This window comes from Felis catus, chromosome F2 (assembly GCF_018350175.1).
Source record: "Felis catus isolate Fca126 chromosome F2, F.catus_Fca126_mat1.0, whole genome shotgun sequence".
Lineage (NCBI taxonomy): Eukaryota > Metazoa > Chordata > Mammalia > Carnivora > Felidae > Felis > Felis catus.
In genome coordinates, this window is record NC_058385.1 from 82,142,127 (window position 1) to 82,169,514 (window position 27,388).

The following is a 27,388-nucleotide window of genomic DNA, read 5'->3' on the forward strand; positions in this document are numbered from 1 at the left end:
CAGGAGTCAACTGCTGAGGGCTGGTACCGGCCTGTCTCCCCCCCCCCCCCCCCCCCCACAGCGAGTCCTTCACAAGCCCCTGGTCTTCCAGCTTCTCTCCTGCCTGGGGCCAGTGTCCAGATGCTTGGGCTTGGTCTCCCCTCCCTCCGCCCTGAGCATCCCTGCAGCTGGGGGCTCCCTGGCTGTGGGTCTTCCCTTCCTGTCTTCATGCTGTCCACCCGCCGGGACTCAGGGCCAGCGCGGCAAGCAAATGCCTGGACGTCCATCCCTGCTGGGTTGGTTCACAGAAGCTGTTTCCAGCTATTTGCTTTTCCTAACAAGGAGACTGACGCCTAAATTTCTTTGGGGGGATGTAAGAACGGGGCTGAAAAAGACCGGAGGAACAGCAGGAAGAATTCCATGTTAAGTTTGGGGAAATTTTGTAACAGCCGCTCCTCAGGCCCTAGGGTTTGGGAACATTTTGGTGGTAGGCAGTTTAGAGGGGCCCTTGAGACAGTCCAAAAAAGGAGAGTCTGTTTTCAGCCAGCTCCCCAGCAACCGGTGGCCGTCCAGAAGGAGCACCGCGAGGGAAGAGGTGCCACTGAGGATGCTTTGGGTGCAGCTCTTCGGTGGACTAGGGGCTGTTGCCGCCGGGAGGGCTCGGGGACGGCGAGATCGCTGCGGGCGCCCGTCCCGCCCGGGTCAGCCGGGCCCTCCCCGCGCCACGGAGGCGCCGGTCCTCCGGAGCCCAGAGCGTCCCGGAAGTGCACGCGCGAGGCTGGGGCGGGGCGAGGGCGCACTTCCGGCCGGCGCGCGGGCGGCCGCCTCCCGCTCGGAAGGTGAGTGGGCGCCGGGTGGCGGCGGCGGCGGCGGCGGGGATGCTCGGCCCGGCCGCCCGCTCGCGCTCGCGTGTCGTCCCCGCGGGCCCCGCCCGGGGCGTCCCCGCGCCGCCGTGACCGTGGCCCGGGCTCGGCCGGTGGGACGCGGGTGACCGCCCAGCCGGAGCGGAGGCCTCCGCGGGGTAGCGGGCCGCAGCGGGCTCACTGGCCCCTGGCGATCGCGAGGGTCCGCTTGCTGGGCGCCTCCCCACGCCCCCGGAACCCCGGCGACGGGGTCGTCGCGGTGCCCACTTTGCAGGTGGGGAACGGAGGCTCCGAGAAGTCCGCAGTCGCGAGTGTGAGCGCCGGACCTCAGCTGGGGCGGGCAGCGCTCCGCCGCCTAGCGCCCCGAGAGCGGGCCCTTCCCCGCGGGGCGCGGGCTCCGGGCCGGGAGGAGAGCGGGGGCGGGGGGTGGCGGGGAAGGTCAGCCGCTGGCCGGGGCATCTCTGTCCCCTCCGCCTCCAGTCGGTTACAGCAGTGTGGCCCCAGAGTTTGTGCTCGCGTCCCGGTGGGCGTCCCTGTGTGAGCGCCACCTCCGCGCAGACGGCCTGGAGCGGAGGGGGGTGGGGGGTGCGTGCCCTGTCCCAGACGAGTCCCAGCAGGTTAGCCGAGTAACAAGATGAGAGTTAGGAGCGTGGGGACCTGCACCCAGATGTCATGCCTGCAGCCCCACCCTGTGTCCGCTTATGTCCACTTCCCTGAGTGTCTGTGGCCCTTCCCATCGCCAGGGACGGAGGGCTGCCCAGGAGGCGGGGGCTGACGGGGATGGCCCAGGCGCCGCTGAGGAGCCCTGTTGGGGCTGCCTCCCCACTTCCTCGAAGCAGATACTGTTGGCAACCATTGCTTAATGTACTTTAACTTTTGTTCTTCCCATGCCCTCTTCACACCCCAGTAAGCAGTCCTGCTCCACCACAGTGTGAAAGAAAAGTTCTTCTCACGTGGGACCGAACCACTCTTGCAAACCACATCAAAGCAGAGTACCTTCCCCCGCAAAGGAGGCTCGGGCAGTCAGATGTGGTTGGCAGCCTGCAGCCTCTGAGGGCTCTTCAGGGTCTGAGGAGGACGATTTCCCTCCCAGGAATTGTGTTAAGATTTAATCTAGAATGTTTGTGCTCCAGCAGGCAGAGTTCAGTTTCCCACCCTCCTCCTCCTCCTGCGGTTCAGTACACCCGCAGCCTGCTGCTGTAGTGTGGGAGGTTTTCAGGGAGGTGCAGCGTGCCTTAGGGTGTGGGCTGGGAGGACACTGAGGCCATCGCCGGGATGAGGGCTCGGGTCCCCACACGTGTGCTGGTGCCGCCCCGCGGTGGGGTAGACGAACCGGGGGCCCAGCTGCCTCTCACCCCAGGTCCCACATGGCACCTCTTGACATCCTTGCCCCTCTCCGCCAGCGAAGGAGCCCCCCACTCCCCATGGCTGATCGGCAGCTGGCATCGCCCCCGCCCTGCACACACTCCTCCGACCCCCGTCATCCTGCCATGGTTTTCATTTCCCCAGGTCCCAGGTGTGCATACCTTCAGCAGGCCTTGGGGAAGATGGCGACCCTGGGGGACGGTCAGGAGCCCCCTCGTGTCCCGTCCCCTGTCAATCTTGCGTCACCAGGGACACCTGGAACCCACCGCCTCGAGGCCCGGCTTCACCTCCACGGTCATCAACACGGTACTCACCCTGCGCTGCGCTCCCTCCACCTCCCTGCACCGCCCGCCCACCCCGCACCACTGGCAGCGCGGCCAGAAACAAGGCAGCTCACGGCTGCTGGGGCTCCTGCACCCTTGCACTTGGGTCGGGACATGGGCAGCCGAGGTCGAGGCCGGAGACTGAGCCTTGTGAGCAACGGCTCCCTAGGGGACAGTCCCCCAGGGCCATGTTGGGCAGGCAGGGCCCTGTGTCCTCTTGTCTCCCTTTATGAGCCTTTGCTCCCACACCAAGAAAATAGAGCACCCTGAGTTCCGGGCCGGCTGGTCTGGGTTGGGGCCCCCAGGGACCTGCAGGGATGCAGCTGCCAGCCTTGTGCTATCCTCCTGGCGGAGTCTCGGGATATCAAGTCACGGAAGTAGCCAATGACTAGTCAGGTGGCCGGTGCTGAGGGGGTGTCCACGCCCCGTGGATGCGGTGCCCCCTGGGTCTTGCTCCTGCTCAGCCGTCAGAAGTCCCGGGGTTCTGTCCGCGCCCATGTTCCACAGGAGGCCTGGCCTTACAGCTCAGGACACACATGAGCTGATGACAGCCAGGTCAGGGGTCAGCATGCGTTTCATCCCACCTCTGTCCTAGAGTGCGGGCACTGAGCCCAGGGGCGTGGCTTGGGGCATGGCTTGCCACGTGCCCGGAGCCCTCCTTGTCGGGTCTCAGCGTCACAGTGAGCAATGGGATGATGGTTGAGACATGCCAGGCTCTGTGCCAAGGGCTGTGGGTCATCTCGAGGTCCCGTGACCACACTCTCTGGTGGCCATTAACAGATGAGGGCAGTGAGGTCCACAGAGGTCACGGGGTGGCATGAGGTCACACACAGCTAGGGAACGTGTCATTCACCCCCCCAGGTCGGTCCAAGGCCGGAAGGGCAGCAGCGCCTAGCTGGCCCCTGCCCATCCCTGGGGTGGGCCGGACTGGCGGTGTGGGGTGGGTACGGAGCTAGGTGCTGCGCAGAAGGAGCCGGGACAGCACCCAGCACATGCGCCACAGGCCTTTGCCGGGGCGGCCGCCTCCCCTCACACGATGGTTCAGGGCCTTGGCTGGGGCTTCCCCGTGACTGCGCTCCTGCCCCGTGCGGTCGGGACTCTGAGGCCCACCCTTAACCTCCACATTTTCCCGCCACCCTCACCACCCCCTGCAAGGCAGGACCTATCCCCATGTTCCGGACAGGGACATGGGGGCCCAGACGGGAGCCAGTGGAGGCCAGTGGGACTGAGAACACATCAGGCTGACTCAAGCCCATGCCCTCAACTCCCTCCCCTGACCGGGCCCAGCAAGCCGTGGCTCGCGGCTCACGGCTCACAGCTCCTAAGTGGCATGGACGCGGGACCGGGGCGGGGCTGTCCTGGAAGCCATGCTGACCACATTGGCTCTGCGGGATGAGAAGGCTGGTGCCCAGGATGCAGGCCCTCGAGCCCACGCGGCTTGGGGCTGCCCCTGGTCCAGTCTCCAGGTAGCAAGAGCCGGGAGGGGCCCGGCTTGGCCCCCTGAATCACATCCAAGTGCCTTGTGTGCCTGGGACTTTGCCCAGTGAGAGGCAGTGTTGGCCGCAAACAGCAGCCTCGGCGCTCCCTGGACTGTCCGGGGGCAAGTGGGCAGGGCCTGCCGGCCAGGGAACGAACCGGGGTTGACCCTAAAGAAGAGAGAGGCGGGGCCTCCAGCAGGCCCTCCTTGCAGGCTCTGAGGGGTGTGGTCACTGAAGGAGGGGGCGTGGCTGGAGGGCGCGGAGGGAGGAGAGCCGATGCTTTCGTCCCTCCTGGAAACTGACCCAGCGTCGTCCGAGAACCGGGACCCGCCACCAGTCGGTGACCCGGGGCAGGATCTACCCCTCGCGGTCGCGAGCTCATTTCCTCTGTTGGGGCGGTTCCTCGGTGCTCCGGTGTCTTCCCTGGAGAGACCCCAGCATTTCAGGAACCTGCCCAGGGCCCTCCAGCCAAGGGGGCTGGGACTTCTGGAGCCCCAGCTTCCCAACTCCCAGGCCGGAGTTGGTGAGGTGGGCCAGAAAGCACATTGGGGGTGGAGTCCACCCTGTGAAGCCTGGGGCCCCTCACACTCCCCCGCCCCCCCCCCCCCCACGGGACTGGATCCCATTAGTCTCCCACGTCCTCCTTACACAAGAGCCAGTTTCTAACTCTGGCTGAGCACAGTGCTGGCGGGCTGTGAGGGTGCCGGGCAAGCCGTTGGTCCGCCAGAGCAGGTGAAGGGAGCCACGTGCGCACAGGGCACTTGGCTGGGCCCTGGGAGTGGTGTGGGCATAAAGTCGCCGAGGCTGCCCCTCCCTGTGCCTCCAGAGCAGGGAGCTGGGCAGGAGGGGTGCAGACACATTAGGAGCCAGATCTGTGCTGAACCAGCCAAGGGACCTGCCACAACAAGGCTGTGCTTCCAGAATGCGTTCTGGAAGGTATGGTCTGGAGCCCTGCAGCTGGAGGGACAGTCCGTGGGCAGGAGCAAGTGACAGAGAAAGACACGTGGCCCCAGGGTGGGCGGGACGAGCTGTGTAGCGGGGGCAGCGCCACCCCCCACCCCCAGCCAGGGGCTGGCCTTCCAGACCAGGCCCCTGGCTTTGGCACCTGAGACCTGAACTCTGGCTACCCCCCACCCCACTCACTCCTCCCCTCGTCCACACCCGAGCATGGACTTCCTGTACCACTTTATGAACAAGGAGCACCCCTTCCTTCTAGAAAAGTTCCTGTTGCTCCGTGGCCCCCCAGAACCCCACCTACAGCCTCCCGCCCCCGGAAGTCCGGTCCCAGGCCTGGGCGCCTCCGCTGAGGTAGAGCAAGCCTCTCCCTGGTGCAGGTGCCGTGTCACAGCCTCCCCAGAGGCGGCCGGTGTCGGGGGACACGGCACTGAGCAGCGTGGGAGGGTGCTTCAGGATGGGGCCCCATGAGCAGGAACCAGCATGTCCACCTGGTGGGACGCAGCCCGGCCAGGGCCCGGGCCCTTCACGGAGGGTGGGGGGCAGTTGGGGGCCCAGGGAGGGGAACGTGTGCCGGATGCACCCCAGGAAGGCCCAGGCGGCTTTGGTTAGGGCACACACCCTTGCCCCTACTCCAGAGCAACCAAGCAGTGCCTCGGGACCCTCACGCTCGGGAGAGGGGTGTCACGTGGCTGCAGCATCTACCCAAATGGCTCTTGGAGAGCACCAGCTCCACGGGGGCACCACCCAGGAGCAGGTGGCACCTGCAGGCAGCTGATCGAGGCCTGGGCTAGATTGGAGAGGAGGGGGAGATGAGCTCCGTCCCCTGTGCCCCCAGACTCCCCTGGCTGCAGCCCTGAGGTGCTCTCCCAGCCACCGCAGGAGGAGGAGGAGCGGTCCCACCTGGATCTCCGAGATGTGGAGGAGGTCCGGATCGGCCGAGGTACCTGCTGGCCGGGTGGGTGAGCAGAACCCCGATCCCGGCCCTGCCCACGGGTGCGTCTCCCCACGGCTCCCCCGTGCCAGGCTCTGTGCCGCACCCACCGCCGCCAGGACACTGGGTCTCACCTGTCCCTGGCTCGGCGTTCACTTCTGTCCCCAGTGGCCCCTACCCCGTTCCGTCCAGGCGTGTCGCTGACATTTCCCCAGGTTGTGAGTGCGGTCCAGAGCCCGTAGTCAGTCGGCGTCTTCCGCTCAACTGCGCTCCCATCCCCCTGCCAGCAGCCGGGGTGTCGCCCTGGGCCCCCCTCTTTCCCCTGTATAGTGCCCTCAGCCTCCACTTGTCCGCTGCTCTGGTCCCCCAGCCCTTTGCCACCCCCCACCCCGTGTGAAGCCGGCAAAATGCCTCCTCGGGGCCTCTGTCCCGTACACTGAGCTCTCCGGAGACGCCGGAGGCTTCAGAGCTTGGATCCCTGGGAAGCCGACCCTCCCTGCCTCAGTGTCAAGAGGGGCGTGGAGGAGCCAGGCTAGGAGACAGCTGCCCCCGGAAGTGCTCCGGAGGGGCACGGGCCTGCGGAGCCTCGGGAGGGGGCGAACCCCGCATTTCTGCCGGGAGCCTGGGCAGCACTTTTGGGAGCGGGGGAGGGGGAGTGGGGCTTGGCTGCCTCACTCTGGGTCTGCCCTCGCCCTGGTCCCCAGCACTGTGGCGCCCCCTGCTGGTGCCATCCCGCTCTCCGTTTCTGATTCCAGATTCGGAGCCGGCTCCCTCCTCTCCCCACCCCCGCGACCCTGAAGAGGAGGTGCACCAGGACAGGGGGCCCCTGAGGACCCTTCTGAGGAGCCTTCCCCGTAGACCCAAGTGTGGGGACAGCTTTGGGCAGGAGTGCAGCTCGGAGCGGCCCACGGGCCAGCCGCCGGGGACCGCGCCCTGCCCCCAGAAGAGGGGCACCTGGCGCGTGACGCCGCCGCCGCAGGGAGCCTCCGGGACCGAGGGGGACCCCGAGCGGGCCGCCGAGCCGGAGGGCGGCTTCGCCAGGGGCCCGGGCCCCGGGGTCCGGCAGGGCGGCCCGCGGGCCGGGAAGCCGCACAGGTGCGAGGCCTGCGGCAAGAGCTTCAAGTACAAGTCGCTGCTGCTCAAGCACCAGCGCATCCACACGGGCGAGAAGCCGTACGCCTGCCACGAGTGCGGCAAGCGCTTCCGCGGCTGGTCGGGCTTCATCCAGCACCACCGCGTCCACACGGGCGAGAAGCCGTACGAGTGCGGCCAGTGCGGCCGCGCCTTCAGCCACAGCTCGCACTTCACGCAGCACCTGCGCGTCCACAACGGCGAGAAGCCCTACGAGTGCGGCGAGTGCGGCCAGGCCTTCAGCCAGAGCTCCAACCTGGTGCGGCACCAGCGGCTGCACACGGGCGAGAAGCCGTACGCCTGCAGCCAGTGCGGCAAGGCCTTCATCTGGAGCTCCGTGCTCATCGAGCACCAGCGCATCCACACGGGCGAGAAGCCGTACGAGTGCCCCGACTGCGGCAAGGCCTTCCGCGGCCGCTCGCACTTCTTTCGGCACCTGCGGACCCACACGGGCGAGAAGCCCTTTGCCTGCGGCGCCTGCGGCAAGGCCTTCGGCCAGAGCTCGCAGCTCATCCAGCACCAGCGGGTGCACTACCGGGAGTAGCGCGCGGCAGGCGGCCTGCGGCCCCGGGTGGGGGTGGGGGGCGGCGGGTCGGCCCCCGATGGAGGGGGAGGCTCCGGAGAGAGGGCCCCCGCCCCCTGCCCCCGTCCTGCTCGGCGCCGGCAGCCCCGCGGGCCGAGTGGCCCGAATAAATTCTTTTTGATTGACGGAAGTAGGAGTCGCCCCTGCCTGTCCCTGGAGAGGAGTGTCCCGCGTCTGGTCTCCTGGGACCTCCCGGCGGTCCTAACTGACCCGGGCCTGGAGGCCTCATGACTGACCTGGAGCCACAGCCGGGTGTTTCCAGACGCAGAGAGCCAAGGCGGGGCGGGCGAGGTCGGGGCTCACCCTGCCTCTGCCCCAGTCGGGGTGCCTCCTGTCGGTTCCCGCAGCCGCAGCCACGCGCCAAGTGCTCCAGACACCAGAAGGTGGGGCCCGGACCGTGCGCCTCCAGACAGGCCTAGGCCTCTGCAGCGGCAGCCGGGCCTTGCCTTCGGACTTCCAGTAGGGACAGAGCTCGGCCGGGTGGGGAAGCAGGCACCTGCCCCCTCCTGACCACTTGCGACCCCGCTCCGTCCCCACACTGAGGGGCTGCCTGGCCCTTCCCCCAGCTCAACTCCGAGCCTCACCTCCCCAGCTCCAAGCCTTTCGGCCGGGACCCTGTCCTGAGGGCCCTGCGGTTGGGCTGCCTCACCTCTCTGGGCCCCACTCCCAGGGCCCCGTGGCCACCAAGCACTTTGGACTCTCACCATGCGCCCCCGCTCCAGGTGAGAGCAGCTCTAGGGGAGAGGAGTAGACGTCAGTCTCAGGACATCAGCTGAGGCGCCTCTGCTGGTGGCGCTGTGGCCTGAGAGAGGAGGGACGGCGACCTTCTTCACGCTCTTTGCCGTCCCTAATACCACAAGGGTTTTCGGGGCCTCTGCCCTCCAGCAACCAGGCCGCAGAGCCTGCACGCATAGACCCCAGGGCGTCCCGGGGAGCAGTGGCATCACGCTGAGCACTGGAAGGGTCATCCTGCAGCCTCTACGTGGAGAGTGCACTTGGACACCAGCACCAGGACCCAACCCGGCAGGCAGCCCCCAAGAGCAGAGCCTGGCGGTCCTCCACACCACCCTAGACTATCCCACAGACACCTGTGCCCTGCACACCTGTCTAGAAGGACTGGATGGGGCAGCGCCTGCATGAGTCAAACCGGACCTTTTTGTTCTAGTCAGGCTTTCAACTGATTAAATGAGGCCCACCCACACTGAGAGGCAGCCTGTTTTACTCAGTCTACTAAATGAAATGTTAATCTCATTCAGAAACAGCTTCACAGACATACCCAGAATAACGTTTGACCAAATTTCTAAGCACCCCGTGGCTTAGTCAAGTTGACACACAGAATTCACCGCCACAAGCAAGGATAAGAATTGCACCTGATGCCATAGCGTTGGCCCAATGCCTCCTGCTACAGGTGTGCTCTCTCACCAGGACACAGAGCAGAGCTTAAAGCAGGCCCAGATCCAACTCCTTCCCTTGTAGCCACCAGAGGGGCAAGGGCTATTCCCAGCCCCAGGCACCTTGGAACCATCCTGAGGAGGGGGCTCTGCTGGGGGCCCTGCCATTCACCATCCATCCCCGGGCCAGTGGCTGTGACCAGGGAGATGGGCCTTAGACACTGCCTTCAGCCTGACTCCTCAGTCACGCCACCTGCCTGGGCGGAGCTGCCGGGATGGGCAGAGGGAACCAGAAGCGTCCCCTGCACGTTTCCAATGCCAGTGTCATCCAGACACTTGTCTTTTTCGGTTGATGTGCAACATCCCGTATTGGGCTACCTCAGATCCCCTGGGGTTTCAGTCTGAGACCCTGGTTCATGGTGGAGAGCCCAGAGGCAAAACCAACACGTGGTCTGTGGAGCCATCTGCTGTGTGCCACGTGCCCCTCAGCAGGCGGGGAGGGATCTCCCAGCATCCAGCTTCTAAGGACATTCGATCTACTTTGTAGCCCAGCTCTGCCACTCGCCCTGGGCCATCTTGGGCAAGGTACATATGGGTTGCACAGGTCTATTGGGGGTGACTCCACGTCACAAGGTTTCCGTGAGCACTAAATGAGATTGTGTGAAGAACCGGCAGACACAGGCCAGAGTCAGAAGTTAACAAGTATGGGTTCCTAACCCTCATGGCCTACCATCTACCAAATAATTATCTTCTCTCCCATGATGGTTTGTTGCATTGTGTTCCTGATTCATTCATTCAAGAAACCTTTCTTGGGCCCCTGCACTGTGCTGGGCTTGTCCCCACCTAGGAGACTGAGTACGACACGGCAAGTTTCATCCAACTCGGTCCTCAGGGTGCAGCAGCACAGTGGTGGCTGTGTGCCTCTGCTGCACGACTGAACAGTCACTAGGAGTCACCCAAGTGTGTCAGCGGTCGGATCCCCCGGCTCTATCTCCTAAACCCAAGGCTCTCCACTAAAGCACATCTGGCAGGATCCCGACGTTAGTGAAAACCAGGCAAACTGTTCTTCCGGAGACCCCTGTAGAGAAGTACTTCTGGCCGGGATCTGGGGGCTGGAGGAGGGCCGAGCTGGGTACAGACCCCGCCGAGAGGGTTTCTGCGGCCGGCGTGTCGGGAGCTGGGGAAGGGCCGGGCTGGGCCCAGACCCCCTCGCGGGGTCTCCATTATACTAGTTGCGACGCTGGAAAACTGCAAGCCAGACAGGCAGTTGCGGAGAGGAGCGCCGCCGCCAAGCCAAAAAGCGGCGCCCGGACGCCACCGAACCGGAAGTCGCGAAGAGCAAGCCGGAAGTGCACCGGAAGGAGCGCGTCCCTACCTCCTCCCCGCGCCGCCCGCCGCGTCCGGCGCCCCTAGCGGCGGAGCCTCGCAGGGCGGCACCGGCGAGAGGAACCGGGGCGTGCGGGACCGGGGCGGGTGGAGGGGGCTCGTTTGGGAGCTCGGGTGGAGCTGAGGGACCAACTCTAACGTCTGGTGCCACAGGGCACAGAGGCCTCCTGCATTTGAGTGTTATTCACAAGATAGATTCTAAAGGCCACAATCCACTCAGTGCTCAGATGGCCTCAGCCAAGATTTTGCGGGAAATCCTCACCCACACGCAGCCAGCGTTTCACAAGTCCCGCCGGTGTTCATAAGACCCGGGGCCGTGGATGCAGACAGCCCGTCGCTCAGAGCTGGAAACCGTGGGGCGCTCGACAAGGGGATGTGGTGACCGTGGAGGGCACGGCGGAGCTCTGGTGTCATGAAGCACTATGTAAGCACGTGTAACCAAGGTGGACGGAACCTTCGATGTAACAAAACGTTAGAGCTGGGGGGCGAAGACCTCTGGAACGTCGTGACTGTGGGAGGGGTTCGGGCACAGTCAGGCCAGGTTCAGCATTGGAGAATCTACACTGCAGAGAAGCCAATGAGTGGACTAGACCTGGCACAGCCTTGGGTAGAGGGTCAAGTTGTCGGGGTCAGAGTTCACATGGAGAGAGACCCTGTGAATGTAGTGAGTGTGGAAAAGCCCGCTGGGCGCGCACCGGAGTCAGGAGGGGATTATGGAGGCAGGCCAGGTGGACACATCATATAATCCGGGCTGGAGAGGTACCTTGTCACGGTCACCATGCAGGATACCACTGTCACTGAGCACGTTCAGCATCCGAGAAATACCACCGACAGGACCCCACCCCACGGCAGTGCAGCGGCACAGCAAAGCCCTGAGACAGAGATCTTCCTCGGAAACAGCACCTTCACCAGGCGGGCAGCAGGAGGGGAAACTCTCCTTCTCTCTGTTCACACCAAAGCCACAGCCAGGGCGTTCACTCCACAGTGAGCCGGTGGGAGAGGACTCTGCAGGCCAGAGGGTTTCCTTGGGGTCATGGTCTAGAAAGGGGGCACATTCCTTGGAACTTGGGTCTGTAGGGTGTTTTTGGAGCAGCTTCTGAGACATCGTGTGCACACAGTGCGTTGACAAGGTCACAGAGATCTCCACACGCACGCAGCCTGCAAGTGTGCCCATTGCGGGAAAAACCCATTTTGGGGACTCAAGATCGAGAATGGAGCCCTTTCCATCCTCACACCCTGAAAGTGCCATGTGCCGGACCCATGTGCTGAGTCCAGTAAACCTTGTTTGGAGGGGCTGAGAACTGTCTCCTGTAGCTGCCACACGCCCCGCCAAGAAGTCCAAGAGAAGGAGGCTTCTTTGCAGAGTCTTTTGAGACAATGGATACACTTCCAATCATCTTTCACCGCCTCGCCCTCCTTTTTGCTCAAGCTGTACCTCTTCCTTGGAGCGGCTTCATACACCGCCTGTCTTGGCTTTGGGGCTCTCGTGCTGAGCTGAGCAAATTCTTCCGAGGCACTGGCCTCACACGAGACCCCCTGCCTTGCATTTTCATGGGTGTGCGAACCCACTAAGGTACCAGTTACAGCACCTGGAGAACCTGCGGAAAAGCACAGGCGCCCAGGCCCCGTCCCAGGGGAGAGAGACTAGGGCCTGGGGTAAAGCTGGGAATCCGGGCTCAGTCCCATCACCCGCAGTGCCAGTGACGGCGCCCCAGGGTTGGGAACCTCTGCTCTCATCAGCCCTCAAAGGAGGAGCACCGACACAGGCAGCTGTCCAGGGGAGACCCTGGCGGCCAGACCCCTGGAGCGGAGCCTGCCCTCACGCCCGCGGCGGCTCCGGCCCCGCCCTCTGCCCAGCCTCGCCGCGCCCCTCTTCTGCTCCTGCGGTAAGACCTCGTGGTCGCCCGGGTGTCAGTCCGGGCTGCAGCGCGGCACCGTCCTCTGCAGGCCCTTCCTGCTGCCCTCGCCACCCCGCCGCAGGCCACTCCCACCACCCAGGACACGCTCCGCGTCCCACCCCCCGCCACCCCCACACCCGAGAGGTCCTCTGAAGTCCCACGCCGGATGGGCTCCCTCACTCGCTTCACAGAGCCCTTCCGACGGCCTTCAGGCCCCTCCACGCCAGGTCCCCTCGCCCATCCCCTTCCGACGCCGGCCTCCCCGACCACTTCCAGAGGCTCCCTCACCCCGCGCACCCTGCCCCTCGGACCGCTGCAGGGACGCCAGCCCGCCTCGCGCCGGTCCCCGGGCGAGTCCTCCGAGCTTCCTAGAGCGCCCGGAAGTGCCGGCGGCGTGGGGCGGAGCTTCCGGGGAACGCCGCGCGCGCCCGCGGTTCGGCCGCGTCAGGGTCAGCGGCGCTATGGGGGCGTGGTTCCGAGGCGGCGCGCGCAGCCTCCTCGGACCGGACACCCCAGCGCCGGTACCGCCAGGTGCAGCCGCTGGGCCGCAGGAGCCCACCGGGCTGGAGGCGCGGCGGGGCGTCCGCGCAGCCGCAGCCCGGGGCGGGCCGATTCGCAAGGCCCTGTGCTCCGCACCCTGCGCACTTTAAGGCGTTCTCCCGTTGGAGGACTTGACACTCGCGGCCAGGCCGGGTCCCTCCGGGAGCGCGCGCCCGGGAGCGCTGGCACAGAGCTGCCTGAGTCCCGTCCGCGCGCCCCGGGGGCACCGAGCTGCCTGACCCCCACCCAGGAGCGCTGGCAGCGAGCTGCCAGAGTCCCGGCTGGTGCGACCCAGGGAGAGCCCGAGGGCTCTGGGCGCCGTCCCCGTCCCGCCGGGACCTCGGGACAGGCGGGCCCGCTTCGTCCGCGATGGCTTCTCTGGCGGCCTCCGGGACCTCGGCTCCTGCGTCCCCTGCCCAGGAGACACGGCCAGGCCCTCCTCTCCCAGAACCTGGGATCCGGGGTGGGGTGGGGGGCGATGCTTCCCTCTCAAGTACCAGTCCTTGTCGTTGGGGCCACAGGTGCTCACCGTGAGGCCCCCAGCCACCCTGTCCCCTGGCTGTCCGCCTCACCCCAGAAGTCAGCCAGGCCCCACATCTAAGGGAAATTTAAGTCTAGTCTTCAAGGAGCACAGCTTTTAATATTCTTTTTCTTAAATAGCCTTTGGGAGTTTGTTTTCATGGTGAGAGTCATTTCTGCTCTTTAAAGACAATTTGGAGTGGGGAGGGGGGGTGGGGAGGGGGGGGCACAGTCGTTTAGGCAGCTGACTCTTGTTTTGGGCTCAGGTCATGTTCTCACAGTTACTGGGTTCGAGCCCTGCGTCAGGCTCTGTGCTGTCAGCGCCCTACTTGTGATTCTCTATCTTTGCTTCTTCCCCCGCTCTCATGTCTCTTTGTCTCTCTCTCAAAGTAAACATTTTTAAAATAAAGACAATTTGGAAAGCGTAGGAAGAATAGAACTCTCTCTGCCCCCAAAGAAATCAGTCATCAGCAACTCTAGGGAGGGTTTGCATGGATTGTCAGCCGCTCATGTAGGCTGCGGGTGGTGACTTACTGTTACAGCTCTTTAAACAATTGAGCCAAATGCTTAACCTCATCCTAAAGTAACATTCACATCTTGAAGCGCTCTGGTTGGCCGGGAGCGGTGCTAGAAGCCCTATGCACCCTATCACCACCCCCCTCACTTCGTCTCGGCACCGGCCGCCCTCATTTACAGGCAGGAAGCCAAGGCTCAGAGAAGAGTTACCACAGGCTCAGTTTGAACCCAGATCTGGGACTCTGAGGCCCCTGCTCTCCCACCGTGCTTCCAGCTGCCCGCCCTGCTTCTCCCTCACAGTTTGCTGTAACGGTAAGCCACCGCCCAGAGCCTAAATGAGCGGCTGACAGTCTGGGCAAAGGCTCCCTAGAGTTGCTGATGACTGATTTCTTTGGGGGCAGAGAGTGTTCTATTCTTCCTACGCTTTTCAAATTGCCTTTATTTATTTTTTTTTTAATGTCTATTTATTTTGAGAGAGAAGCAGAGAGAGAGAAAATCACAGGTAGGCTCTCCTCCCGGGCAGAGAGCACAGCTTTCCATCCTGGGGCCTGGCACACAGTGCTGATGGCTCGTCGGCCGCCCACAGCACGGGGCAGTGAGAGAGGACAGGTGTCCGTACGTGTCCGTGGCACAGTAACTGAGGGCTTCAGCCCCGTCTTAGGTCTCGGGCAGGTGAAGTCATTCGCCCAGATTATGCAGCTAGTACCTGCCGGTGCCGGCATCTGGCCCAGGTGTTCCTGACCCCGGGTTCGGGCCTTCCTCCCCTGCCACCCTGCATTCCGTGTGCAGCGCCACTGCACGGCTGTCCCTCTCCGTTACACCTGACCCCCAGGGTGCCCCACGGGTTTACAGGGCAGCAACCGGCCAGAGAATGGTGGGTGGTGAACAGCGCCCGAGAACGAGATGGAGCGACATGTTGGCACAAAGGCCAGACTGCTTCCCTGGACTCTGACCCACTTGTCCCCCCAGCAGGACCCCTCTGGCAGCTCCTGCCTGCGGCAGAGGGCTTCACGGCTCCCTTTCTGTGTTGGAAGGACTGTCTCACGGTCCCTTTGCTGGTCTTCTTCAGAAAAGCCATCTGGAGTGTCCCGCTTGCCGTCTCTGCCTCCCTCCCCTTCCCGTCTTCTCCGACTGTCGTCCTGTTCTTTCCCACCTCACTTTGTGAGGCTCCTTAGGTCCGTCTTCCACGCCCCTGACCTGGCCTTCTGTTGTGTTCACTCAACTTCCCCTTCTTCTCCCGTGGCTTTTACTTCCGATACTGCCTTTTCGTTTCATAGGAATAGACATCAAGTAATCAAATACATTTTCCTTTTTCACAAAGCGGTCTAAAGGAAGAATGGCCAAGAAATTAACAAGGAACAATGAAAGCCCCGGAAGCTATTCTGGCTCCTGCTTCAAAGAGGACTTTACATCCTAAACAGCTTCTCAACACACACCTGTTTGCTTTGACCCCTTTTGACTTCTCCAGGTGGTTTCTTTGCTGGAACCCGCTGGCCGCCCCTGGGGGATCAGGCCCGGGCCCTTCCCCACGTTCTCTTCTGCAGCGGAGCCCCCCCTCCTGCGGGCGCTTCAGGACCCGCTCTGGCGGTGCCCGCAGGCGGCTCTCCCTGCGGAGTCGGCGGCTCCGTTGCCTCCGCGGCTGGGGAAGCGCTCTGCGCACCGCTGCCGGGCACCGGCTCCACGCACCGCTGTGCCTCCGACGGTCTCCCTTCTTCGTGAGCCCCCAGGGGTGGGCGTTGAGCTGCCCTATGTGTGCATCCCCAGCAGTCCTCGGGGCAGGTTCCCCAGGATCCCACAGGCATCATGCGGGTGGAGATGAGCCTGGGAAGCTGCTGGGTCTCAATGTGCTGCAAATCCTCCCCCCTGTCCCCCCCCCCGCTGAACTGGAATTTTCTGCTGTAAAGCCTCCAGGGTGTCTCCCCACCCCACGCCCCGCCCCAGCTCTCTCCCAGCCCATTTGTTATCGCTCAGATAACAAGTCCGGTGGGGGCTGCCTGGGGCCTCCCGCTGGCCGCACGTCCTCACCTGCAGCCCTGCTCTAACCTCTTCGGGTGCTGGAAGGATTCAGGTCCTTGGGGCTGTGGGGCTGATCCCTCGGCCCCTGGAGGCAGCTCGCCGGGGTTCCTCTCTTCTGCTTCTTCCTCCAGGACACTGGTGATGCCTCTCCTTCCATTTCTTTCTGCGTTCTGCTGACTCAGCCCCTTCTGTGCCACCAGGTTCCTTTGCGTGGGCTCTTCATTTTTGTTAGTGATGCCACTTGTGATTTCTTCATTCTCGTTTGAGGAGCGATCTCAGGGCATCCCAAGTCCCTTAGGTCTGCCCTGGGGGAAGGCAGGGGTGAGGGGCAGCAGGCAGCTGGGTCAAACCCACCCTGACTTCAGCTCATCGCTCTGTCGCCTGCTCCGCCGTGTCCCTGCTGGAGGCACCTGTCCTCCAAGGGGGAGTGACCTCAGATCTGAAATACTGTGCCCCCCTCACCTGGGGAAGTCCCCCGCAGCCCGCAGGCACATGCTGGCGCACGCACGCGCACTGGGCCCCTCAGGGCGGGGGGGGGGGGGGGGGCGGTGGCGGGCGACGCTCAGCGACACCTGCCAGAGGCGGGGCCTCTCGGGCCGTGGTTCTGGGCTTCCTCTCGCTGCTCCCCATTCTTTACTGTCCCTTTATGTTTGAGGGGAAAAAAGGAAGTAAAAGGTCTCTACACAGTTATCTTTGAACAGAAGTCCTGGTTTATTTTAGGAAAAGTAAGCCGATTCTAGATACTCTTAGTGATGTTGCTTTGTCACATCAGCACAGAGAGGGCCAGAGACAGACACCGAAACGCGAAGCCGCACGGGCATCTCTTCAGTCTGCACGCGGGACACAGGCCGTTCTGCCCGGCGCCCTGGGCCGGGCCCAGAGCCGGGCTCCACGCAGCGCAGGGAGCGGGCGCTCGTTCCGGCCGCGCAGAGCTGTTTCTGCGGCTTCCTTGTCTTGCCTCCAGGGGGTGCTGCACCTTCTCACTGGCAACCTGACCGCGCCGGTCAGCCCTGGCGGGTCGGCTCTCTTACCACAGCCCTGCAGGAACCCATGCGTCCAGCTCATGGATCTCCCACGGGAGGCGCATCTGGGAGGGAGGCCAAACTCCGGGATGCTAAAGCTGCACTGACTTCCGTGTGGGAGTCAGGATGTTCAGATGCACACCGCCAGCCCTTTCCCGTGCCCTGCCACCTGGCCCTGTGCCCTTCCCCGCCGGCCTCTGGCCTGGCCTCCCCGCCCTCACCTCAATCCCTGCATCACCCACCACACACCCCTTCCCACCCTGGGAATCTGTCCATGCTTCCTTCCTCCCTCCCCCCCCCCCCCCCCCCCCCCCCCCGGCCCCCAGCACCGGAAGCTTCCCGGCGGGGAGAAGCCTCCCGAGTGCGCTGAGCGCGGGAGGGCTTTGGGCCGGAGGCCGTTCGCGGTGGAGCATCCGCACGGGCGCGGGAAAGCCTTCGTGCCGGCTCGCACTTCCCGCCGCCGGCGGCCGGGAGCCCGCTGCCCCGAGTGCGGCCGCGCGGGGCGCGGGGTCCTCCGGACAGGCTCCCCCTCCTCCCCACCGCTGGCCGAGCCCTCGACCGAGGCTCAGCCGGCCCGCCCGGCGCCCACGGGCGCTTTTGTACGGCCACCGGGCCACCGATGTCTTTACAGGATTATTACAAGAGGTTTAAAGGATTATTACAAATCGCTGGTACTGTCTGGCCCCTTACGCCAAGTGTGCGGAATTGAGCTCCGGGGCCTGTCCCCCACACAGTCCCGTCCCTCCATCGGCGTGGCTGCGGGGACCGCCACTAGGCAGCTCGGTAGCCCTTGGCCGCGGGGAGGGCGGGAGTGAGGGCCGGGCGGCCTCTAGGTCGGGGTGGCTCAGCGCCCTACCGTCCGGTCCCAGTCCCTGCCGGGACGCGGGATGGAACCCGAAAGGCTGGGGACAGCGAGGGGCGTGTGCGGGGCGGGGCCCGAGCTGGACTGTCCAGCGGGCGGTGGGAGCCAAGGCTTGCGGGCAGGAGGCAGGACTTGCCGTTGGCAAAGTCGCCTGTGGGAGGAGCAGCTCTCCAGAACACCCGAGGTATTTCCTTGGAAGGCAGAGGGAAACCTGTTTCTCCATTGAGATCATCCTTTTAAATGTTTTAATTTTTACGTGTTTTTTTAAATAATTATTTACAAATAAATAATACAACATATATACACAACATATAGTGGGTGTTTACCGATGCCACCTGCCCTGAAAAAGCTTCTGCACAGAGGACGTGGGGGGTGGGCTGGCCGGCTGCTGCACTTGGGGCTTGTAGGAGAGGCGCCAGGGGGAGCCGGGGTCTGGGGGAGGCCAGAGGAGGGAAGGTGGGGGGCTGCAGGGTACTGAGGGAGCTTCTGGGTCTCCCCGCCTGGGATCTCCATTCTGCCCTCTTCTCTTGCATTCTGAAGCTCCTCTGGGGCCAAAAGAGGCAACTGTCCTGGCAGGGAGTGTGGGTTCAGACCACCGGGGCTCATTCCCTCCTGGCACCACTGTTGGCCACCGGCCAGTCCTGTCCTCTGTGGTCTTGACTGTCATTTTTTCTTCAGGCCACGGTAGGATCGCACAGCCCAGTTCACCTGGACCTGGCTGTGCCTAAGGCCTGTACTAAAAGGGAACCACGAAGAGCCCGCAGGCCTCCCCCGAATTCTTTCTGCCCTCCGTCTAGTGACCAGCCGTGTTCCAGCAGCGCCCGTGCTGGGGGCCCAGCCCCGGAATGACAACGACCGACAGAGCAGAGCCCACCTACTAGCAACGCACGTGGGCCGCCGTGGTTTCCAGCCACAGAGACTGGGTGCCTGTCTGCTGGTAGAAAGTAGCGGGGGGGGCGCCTGGGTGGCGCAGTCGGTTAAGCGTCCGACTTCAGCCAGGTCACGATCTCGCGGTCCGTGAGTTCGAGCCCCGCGTCGGGCTCTGGGCTGATGGCTCGGAGCCTGGAGCCTGTTTCTGATTCTGTGTCTCCCTCTCTCTCTGCCCCTCCCCCGTTCATGCTCTGTCTCTCTCTGTCCCAAAAATAAATAAACGTTAAAAAAAAAAATTTAAGGGGCGCCTGGGTGGCGCAGTCGGTTAAGCGTCCGACTTCAGCCAGGTCACGATCTCGCGGTCCGTGAGTTCTAGCCCCGCGTCAGGCTCTGGGCTGATGGCTCGGAGCCTGGAGCCTGTTTCCGATTCTGTGTCTCCCTCTCTCTCTGCCCCTCCCCCGTTCATGCTCTGTCTCTCTCTGTCCCGAAAATAAATAAACATTGAAAAATAAATAAATAAATAAATAAATAAAAACATTTGTTTAAAAAAAAAAATTTAAAAAAAGAAAGTAGCCGGGATTATCCCGGCCAAGTGAGGCGGGTCACTTCCTTTTTCTGTGTGCCAGCTTGTTCTGGAAATCCAGATTTCCTCGTCTGCAAAGTGGCCTCTCTCTCAGGGTTCTTAATACTCGAAGAGGTGGTTGGCACAGTTGGGGCTACAGACGGGCCGCATCAGTGGAGGGACAGGTCACATGCACTGGCTGAGGCCACAGGCCAGTCAGCGTGAGTTTGGGCCTATTGCCTCAGCACCTGCCCGGCCCTACTGAAGAAGCCCCTTGGCTCCTCAGGGCACTTGCCAGCTCTTGGAGGCCCAGGGCCTGGACCCTTGAAGTCAAGTGGACAACGGCCAAAGCAACAGCGTCGGCAACAGGAGCTCTTTGGCACCACTGGGGGCACGCACAGGCTTCGAAGGGCCTGGGGCAGCCCACGCGGTCAGGAGCTGCTTCAGCAACCCAGGGAATCCAGGCTTCCTGGCCGGGACCAGACCCTTGATGTGACCAGGTCTGTCACTTTCCTCTTCTTTTTAAAAAATGTTTATTATTTATTTTTGAGGGGAGAGGGAGGTGGCAGAGAGAAAAGGAGAGAGAATCCCAAGCAGGCTCCATCCCTCAGGGTTCCATCCCACGAGCCATGAGATCGTGGCCCCAGCAGATCAGGAGCCCCACGCTTAATCGACTGAGCCACGCAGGCGCCCGACCCCCGTCGCCTTTCCACTTCTCATCCTACAGGGCTCGGTGCGGCCTCGGCTCCAGAATGATCTAGGGGGGATCGGAGGGAAGAGGAGCACTCCCCAGAAGGAAAGGTGCGCTCTCATCAGAACGCATGAGGGAAGGGATCCTGAGCAGAAGCAAACAACAGCCACCCTCAGATGCACCCCTGAAACTGCTGGAAAAGAAAAATAACCCGCAGCCCAGGATGAAGTCACCGTTCTAGCCGGCAAAGAAAAAGCCCTCTTCTGGCACCTGGTTGTGGGAGCAGCACACGCAGGACAGGAAGCGACCCGGACACGCCTGAAGAAGAAAACCGTTCGCCATCCGTTTTGATGATTTATAGAGTAACACCCGTTGTCCACCTGGCCTTTGGTCGGACCCTAGCCTAGATTCCCGAAGCAACAGTGCCCTGGGCCCCTTTCCAGTGTGAGCCTCTCACCCCACGCGACGGGGAGAACCCCTCTCCTTCCCGGGCCCCCCGGACGCTTCGCGGCTACCGTCTACCTCTGCTCAATACGCCGTTGGCACTTCTCTCCGGCTCGCGTTTGATTTCGGTCCTGCGTGAAGCCTAGAGCCCCCTCGGCCGGTCCTGCGGACCCTCCCCTGGGTCTTCGGGCAGCGCCCGCCGCCGTCAATGTGAAGCCCCCACTGCAAGCCGCTGGCGAGGGAGACCGGGAGCCAGAGGGGGTCTCCGCAACCGGGAGGAGGGCCGCGATCGCGAAGCCGCCCCGCCGCGGGCGCTCCCGGCCCCTCTCCGGGGAGCGGGCCCCCCGGGCCTCCCTCGGACGGCCCTCTGCCCCCGCGGCGCCGCCACCGCTCTCCACCCGCACGCGCCTCGTCGGCTCGTTCGTTCGCCCCGCGGCCGCCTCGGCCACCGTCTGGCCTCACCCGGGCCCGGCTGCAGGCGAGGGAGGCAGGGCTCGCAGGGGGTCGCGGCTCCGGGAGGCGGGCGGGGCGGGCGAGGTCCCCCGGACACCGCCGCGAGCGGAGCCAGCGTCCTGCGCGCGCAGCCCACGCGGGGAGCAGCCGGGGCGCGCAGTCCCCCCACCCCCCCCGCGGCCTAGAGCGTCACCGAGAGCCGCCAGCGCCGCGGCCTCCCGGGCAGCCGAGCGCACAGTCCTCCCGCGGCCTAGAGCGTCACCGGAAGTGCCCGCGCCGCGGCGCTGGGGACGGCGGCGCTTCCGGCGGACGGCGGGGCTGCAGGTGAGTGGCGGTGGGCGGCTACGGGCTGTGCCGGGGCGGGAACCTGGCGTCCGGGCGGGCGCGTGGGTGTCTGCCGGGCTCTCGTTTGGAAGGAGCTGCACGTGCGCCGTGGGGAGTGACAGCCTCAGGGGCGTCTGCCCGGACCGGCGTGACGGCCTCGGGAGCCCCCTGACCAGTGAGATGGCCTCAGGGGTCGCTTCATTACCAGCTGCTCACGCACTTGAACCTTCCCTTGTTTTTAGTCGAAATGGCGTCATGTCCAAGGTTTCTTCCCGAGCAAGTTGGAGACGAAATGTCCGTACAGGCAGGTCTCTGCCAGCACCCGTGATCTCACTGTTGGGGTGACTCCCCAGAAGCGAAGTCACAGTAGGACTGTAAGGCCTTTGTAAGTTGTCCAGCGCCCCCCCCCCAGCGGGGCACTTACTCTCCAGCGTTGGTGGAGGACCGTGCCTGTCTCCCCCAACCTTCTCCTCGCCCCCAAGGTGCTGCCACATTAGAGTCAAAAGTGATATTTTAAATTCTATTTCTTCAAAAAAATTTTTTAACGTTTATTCATTTTTAAGAGACAGAATTTGAGCAGGGGAGGGGCAGAGAGAGAGGGAGACACAGAATCCGAAGCAGGTTCCAAGCTCTGAGCTGTCAGCCCAGAGCCCGACGCAGGGGCTTGAACTCACAAACCGCAGGATCACGACTTGAGCCGAAGTCGGACGCCGAACCGACTGAGCCACCCAGGCGCCCCTAAATTACATTTCTCAATTGCAAATGAGGTGGGACAAATGAGGGACTTATATTAAAAAATATATTGGCCACTTGTCTGCTTTCTTTTTGTGGTTACTTGTTTGTGACTTTTATCAATTTTCACGTTTTCTCATTAATACGTAGTGGTCTTTATACATTAAGGATATGAATCTTTATGTTACAAACATACCCCCACCCAGTTTTTTTTTCATTTCTTTGTTTATCCTAAATTTCTTTGTGTAGTTAAATCTGTCAGACTTTAGTATCAAGCATAGCAAAGTCACTTCTCAATCCAAAAGTGCACCAAATAACGTTTGTAAGTTTATTTAGTTAGTAGAGCACGTGAGAGTGGGAAGGGCACAGAGAGAGGGAGAGCGAGAGAGAGAGAGGGAGAGAGAGAATCCCAAGCAGGCTCTGCGCGGTCAGCACAGAGCCTGATGTGGGGCTCAATTCCACGAACCATGAAATCATGGCCGGAGTTGAACTCCAGAGTCGGATGCCTAACCGCCTGAGTCACCCAGGCGCCCCTCAAATGACTTTATTTTGGGGGGTTTCATATTTTTATATTCAAATCTTTACGATTATCAAGAAAAAAGTAATTCCCTAGGCACGTCTCCAGACCTTTGAGCGCTGACCGGAGGCCTTGTGGGCTTGTTCCTCATGGAGCGAAGCCACCGCAGGCAGCGAGCGAGCAGGGGCTGCCACACCCAGCTGCGCTCTCCGTCTGCTGGGGACAGGACGGGGGAGCATTCCCAAGGGGTATCCTCCGGGACACTAGTTCCTGGGGTGTCACGACTTTGATTTCTAGTGGCAGAAACAGGCACAGTGGCTGAGGTGGCTCCTTCAGGGTCTCCAGGAACAGCTCTGACCTCTCTGAAGGCATTCTGGGCTCGTCCCCACTTTCCAAACTGGCATTTTCCTCCCCGTGTCTTCTTTCTTACTCAGGCAGGTGTACCCGCTGCTGGCGTTCCCACAAGGCACAGCGAGGCGCGCCCCCAGGTCCGGTCTTCAGCACACCAATGAGACGGCCACCCTGATGGACACACACACAGGTGAGGGGTGGACAGGCAGGTGGGGCTGGGGGGGAGGGGACAGCTTAGGAATCGGGGCCCCCAGAGGCCACCTGCCCAGCGGCTAGGGATGTAGCTGGGATGGGGCAGCACCACCCCATCCCCTCTGCCCGGCCCGGTTGGCTAGCCTCCCGCCCACTGCCCTCTCGGGCTCCGGGCTCCCTCTGTCCTGAAGACTTAAGGCCATGCTTGAGGGCTGTCGAAGCTGAGGACTCCTATCCAGTTTACTGCTGTTGCTGCGGTGTGGGACAAGTGGCGCTCGGGACAGCACCGTCTCCCCTCCGTGCAGACACACGCGCTGCCTCGGGCTCTGCCACCGCATACGCTGTCTGCTGCATCGGGGGGCGGGGCCTGGGTGGAGTGTGGCCACGGCTGCCAGAGCATTCTGCAGAACCCCACACACCTGCCTCTATTCTCCCTTGAGATCAAAGAACCCCAGTGTCCACGAACAAACACTCACCCCTTCTTTGGGCCCTGCCTTGACGCCGCCCTTCCAAATCCCGGACGTCCAGGCTGGGCCTCTCCCTCCCCCACCTGACCTTAACCCTGGCCAGATCCGGTCCACACAGGGCTCTTCACAGTCCCTCGCTTTGGGATGAAATGATTTTAGCAAATGCCAACGCACACAGAGTGGCGGAAGAGAAACGGGTTACAGCAGAACACACATTTTCAGGGAATAAAGAGCACCCTGTGTTGGTGGCTGGCCCTGAGCGCAGGCCGTGAGATCTCTGGCCTGCGAGTGGGATGTGGGCGAGCGTGAGGCCAGCGCCGCCCGGATGGGCCTCGTGCATGTCAAGCTGGGGACAGTTCTCCGGTTACAACCATTCGGGAAGACTTCCTTCCGGCAGGGTCTGTCAGCTCTGGCATGTAGACATTCTGGGACAGAAGACGCCTTCTGTAGGGGTGTTCGTGCGTTCTAGGATACGCCCCAGCACCCCTGGCCTCTTCCCACAGGATGCCAGGATGACCCCCTCCTAGTTTTGACAACCAGAGATGTTTTCTGACAAAGCCAGATGTGCCCCGGGGGCAAAGCCGCCCCCGGCGAGAACAAGTGCTCTGTGTTCAGGGGTCCTCAGGGATCCCTGGGAGGTTGTCACTGGGAGGGCCCCCTGCACAGGGCTGCCCCAGGAGGCAAGCAGGTCACAGGACCGGAGGCCTGACCAAGTGGAACCGGAAAGGGTGTATGTGCCCCCTCCCTCCAATTCTAATTCTGAATGACCCTTGCCTCATAACCAGTGCCTATGAGACCCTTTCTTGAATTTCTAAGTCTGCCAAACCACTGGTCAGTCGGGGCCTTCCCAGGGGCCTCCTGTTTCTTAGCCGTGTGCCTGGGCCTGGCCCCACTGCCCTTGCTCAGTTGGGAGCCCCTGGGGAATGGCTGTGGTGCCCATGGGCCCTAACCTGCCTTGCCCCCGCCCTGGCTACGCAGGGGGCTCTATCACCTGTGCCCAGCTCTGGGGGCAGAGCGGAGAAGGGAAGTGCCCCAGTCCGGCGATACAGGCACAGCCTTCTTCGGAAAGCTGGTCTGCAGGCTGATGGGCTTGCCCTGGGGGCTGCCCTCCACTGGGCCACCTGCAGGGAAGCATCCTTGTCCCCCTTCCCGGGTACCCCCTCCAGGCCCTGCAAAGGTGGCAAGAACCGCCCCGCATTGTGACCTCCCAGTGTTCTGCGACCACGTCCCTAAAGGCATTTGTCTAAGTGGGTGCGTGGTCTGTGCCCGGGAGCCAGCAGGGCCTAGAGCTGGCAGCAGCCTCCCCCTGGGCAGCCGGGCCCGAGAGGGAGCGGGAGCGGGTTTCCTCAGCCCAGCAGCTCTGTCCCCCGTCACTGTTGCTTACTCTTGGCACTGATTTCTGAGTAAGCCTCCTGTTGCTTGTGCAGGCCAGAGGCCCTGTGGGTTGTGGGGAGTCTGGGGTTGTAGAAGTGAGCTGGGACCAGTACGTGGGCCACCAGGCGCTCTTAGCCCGCTCCTCCCGGTATCTCTACTTTGGTGATCTTCTATTTGCTGCCGGTTTAGTCTGCCTCCCGGGCCATACGGCAGACCCCAGGTGTCTGTCCCCTGCCCTCCTGAGACTGTCGGTAGAGGCTCAGGCCACCCTGGAGTCACAGCGGAGGGTCCTGATCCTCCCTCTCGTGGCCTTGCCCACTCCTAGGAGCACGGCTGTTAAGGAGGGGGAGAGCTGGCAGGAACCGCGCCGGCAGCGCGCAGGTGTCTGCTCTGCGCTGTGACCGCGCCCCTCGCGTGCATGTGCGCTGTCCTAGAGCTTCCTTGGGCCTCAAGTCACACGTCTCTGACCCTCTTTTCCAGCGTCCCTGGCGCCGGCGGCCGGCGGCCGTGCCGCTTCAGTGGCGGAGCGGGGGGCTCCGAGCACAGTGCCAGCGCCGAAGCAGGAGGCTTCCGAAGAAGGGGGGTGCCGCGGGGAGAGCGGGCCGGGGCCGGCCCGGGGGCCCGCGCGGGCGCCGCGGCTTCCGGACGGTCGTGGGGACGAGGAGGCCGGAGGCTCCCCCGGGCCACCGGCCGTCTCCGAGAAACCCGGAGGGGGGGCCGGCCGGGACAGCAGCGGGGTCGCCGCCCCCGACGCAGGCTCCGCGGCGGGGGGGAGAGGCCCCCGGAAAGGGCGGCCTTACCAGTGCGGCGCGTGCGACCGCAGCTTCCAGTGCCACTCGGACGCGGCGAAGCACCGGAGCATTCACTCCGGGGCGAAGCCGTTCGCCTGCAGCGACTGCGGGAAGGCCTTCATCCACAGCTCGCACGTGGTCCGCCACCAGCGCACGCACCACGGCGAGCGGCCCTACGTGTGCGAGGAGTGCGGCCGCGCCTTCGGCCAGAGCTTCAACCTGGTGCGCCACCGGCGCACGCACACGGGGGAGAAGCCGTTCGGCTGCGCCGAGTGCGGCAAGGCCTTCGGCCAGAGGTCGGACGCCGCCAAGCACCGGAGGACGCACACGGGCGAGCGGCCGTACGCCTGCGGCGAGTGCGGGAAGGCCTTCGTCCACAGCTCCAACGTGGCCCGCCACCGGCGCACGCACCGCGGGGACAGCCCCTACGTGTGCAGGGAGTGCGGCCAGGCCTTCGGCCAGAGCTCCAACCTGCTGCAGCACCGGCGCGTGCACACGGGCGAGAGGCCCTTCCGCTGCCCCGAGTGCGGCCGCGCCTTCAGCCGCAGCTCCTTCCTCAGCGAGCACCGGCGCATCCACACCGGCGAGAAGCCGTACGCCTGCGGCGAGTGCGGCCGCGCCTTCAGGGCCCTGTCCGGCTTCTTCCGGCACCGGCGGGTGCACAGCGGCGAGAAGCCCTTCCGCTGCGGCGAGTGCGGCCGCGCCTTCCGCCTGAGCTCGCACCTGATCCAGCACCGGCGCGTGCACGGCGCCGAGTGAGCCCCGCCCCGCCGCGGCCCGGGGAGGGGGGAGGGGGGAGGGCGCAGCGCCGGGAGACCGCGGGCGGGGGAGGCGGGGGCGGCCTCCCGGCTTTCCGTGCTGTGCCCGCGGCCACCCTGGCCCGCGCTCGGAAGAGGAGGGGGGCCTTAGGGGAGGCTGGTCTTCCCGGAGGGGACGCAGGCCTCGCCGAAGACGAAGACGGGGCTCTGATGGGGACGGGGCGGGGGGTGGGGGTGGGGGGTCCACCGGAACTAATCCCGCGTCCACACGCCTCTTGCCGAGGTGTGACTCGCGTACGGTGCAACGCACGGATCTCGCGTGCGGGTTTTCGGAGACTGGACAAACCATCTGATCTGACCTTTAGAACCATCATTCTGTCCAGATTCTAGACTATTTCCGTCGCCCCCTTCAGCCGTCAGCGTCAGAGGCGAGCAGCGACCTCGTTTCTGTCACTATAGTTCTGCTCGGTCTAGAACTTGATGTAAATAGAATGATTTAATACCTACTTTTCTGTCTTCCTTCTTTCCCTCTACTCCAGGTTTTTGAGATCCGTCTATCAGTGTTTTGGTTTGTTTTTGTTGTTTAGTTCTTTTAAAAGGCAGGAGTCACTGTTGACTTTGTATCAAAGCTGTGTTTATGTCTGTGTGTCTCCACCCAAGTACAGCCCTTGGTACAGAAAATGCCAAAGCAGAACAGACTCCACGGAAGAGGGAAACGTGTAGGGGAGTGTGTGAAAGATGGCACACGGAGGAGAGCGCAGGCTGGCGGGAGGCGGCGAGAACACAACTCTGCTTTTGGTGAGCGCAGCTTGGAGAGCTCTCTCTGCTTGGCCTCGGAAACACAGTGCAAGAAAAGGGAGTTTAAGATACCAGTACTTTCAACAAATGTTTCCCCAGCACACACCTGTCCAGGCTTTGTGCCACTCTGCTGGGAGAGACAGATTCGTGTGACATCTGCACGCAGGGACTTCGCAGGTTAGAGAGGTTACAGACCAGGGTAACAAGCCATGCGGTGCCCAACAAAAAGTCCAGGAACAGAAGTTCCTCCAGGGGACGAAGCACAGGACAGAGGTGCACACCCGTGACGGGACAAGGTGAAGAC

The 27,388-nt window shown here is 63.3% G+C and overlaps 2 protein-coding genes across 6 annotated transcripts; both read left to right on the forward strand.

Moving 5' to 3' along the window:
- The first annotated feature begins 16 nt into the window (after positions 1-16).
- Positions 17-8,815, forward strand: GLI4 (GLI family zinc finger 4). Of its 5 annotated transcripts, none has more exons than XM_045050277.1 (5): positions 17-818; positions 2,352-2,513; positions 5,225-5,316; positions 5,801-5,924; positions 6,652-8,815. In XM_045050277.1, exons 1-5 carry the CDS (start codon positions 587-589, stop codon positions 7,569-7,571), a joined length of 1,530 nt encoding a protein of 509 aa, XP_044906212.1. In that variant the 5' UTR covers positions 17-586; the 3' UTR covers positions 7,572-8,815. The 5 variants fall into 5 exon arrangements, with proteins under 5 accessions (XP_044906212.1, XP_044906214.1, XP_044906215.1 ...); XM_023248327.2 differs by lacking the exon at positions 17-818 and adding an exon at positions 826-1,116; XM_045050279.1 differs by lacking the exon at positions 5,225-5,316 and having other exon boundaries at positions 5,801-5,920.
- Positions 8,816-12,451: 3,636 nt separating this feature from the next.
- LOC102899918 (collagen alpha-1(I) chain) lies at positions 12,452-26,792 on the forward strand. Its single transcript, XM_023248347.2, has 8 exons — positions 12,452-13,109; positions 14,135-14,172; positions 15,405-15,575; positions 17,225-17,497; positions 19,920-19,993; positions 20,544-21,104; positions 22,788-22,894; positions 25,218-26,792. Exons 1-8 carry the CDS (start codon positions 12,452-12,454, stop codon positions 26,285-26,287), a joined length of 2,952 nt encoding a protein of 983 aa, XP_023104115.1. The 3' UTR covers positions 26,288-26,792.
- Positions 26,793-27,388: the final 596 nt, after the last annotated feature.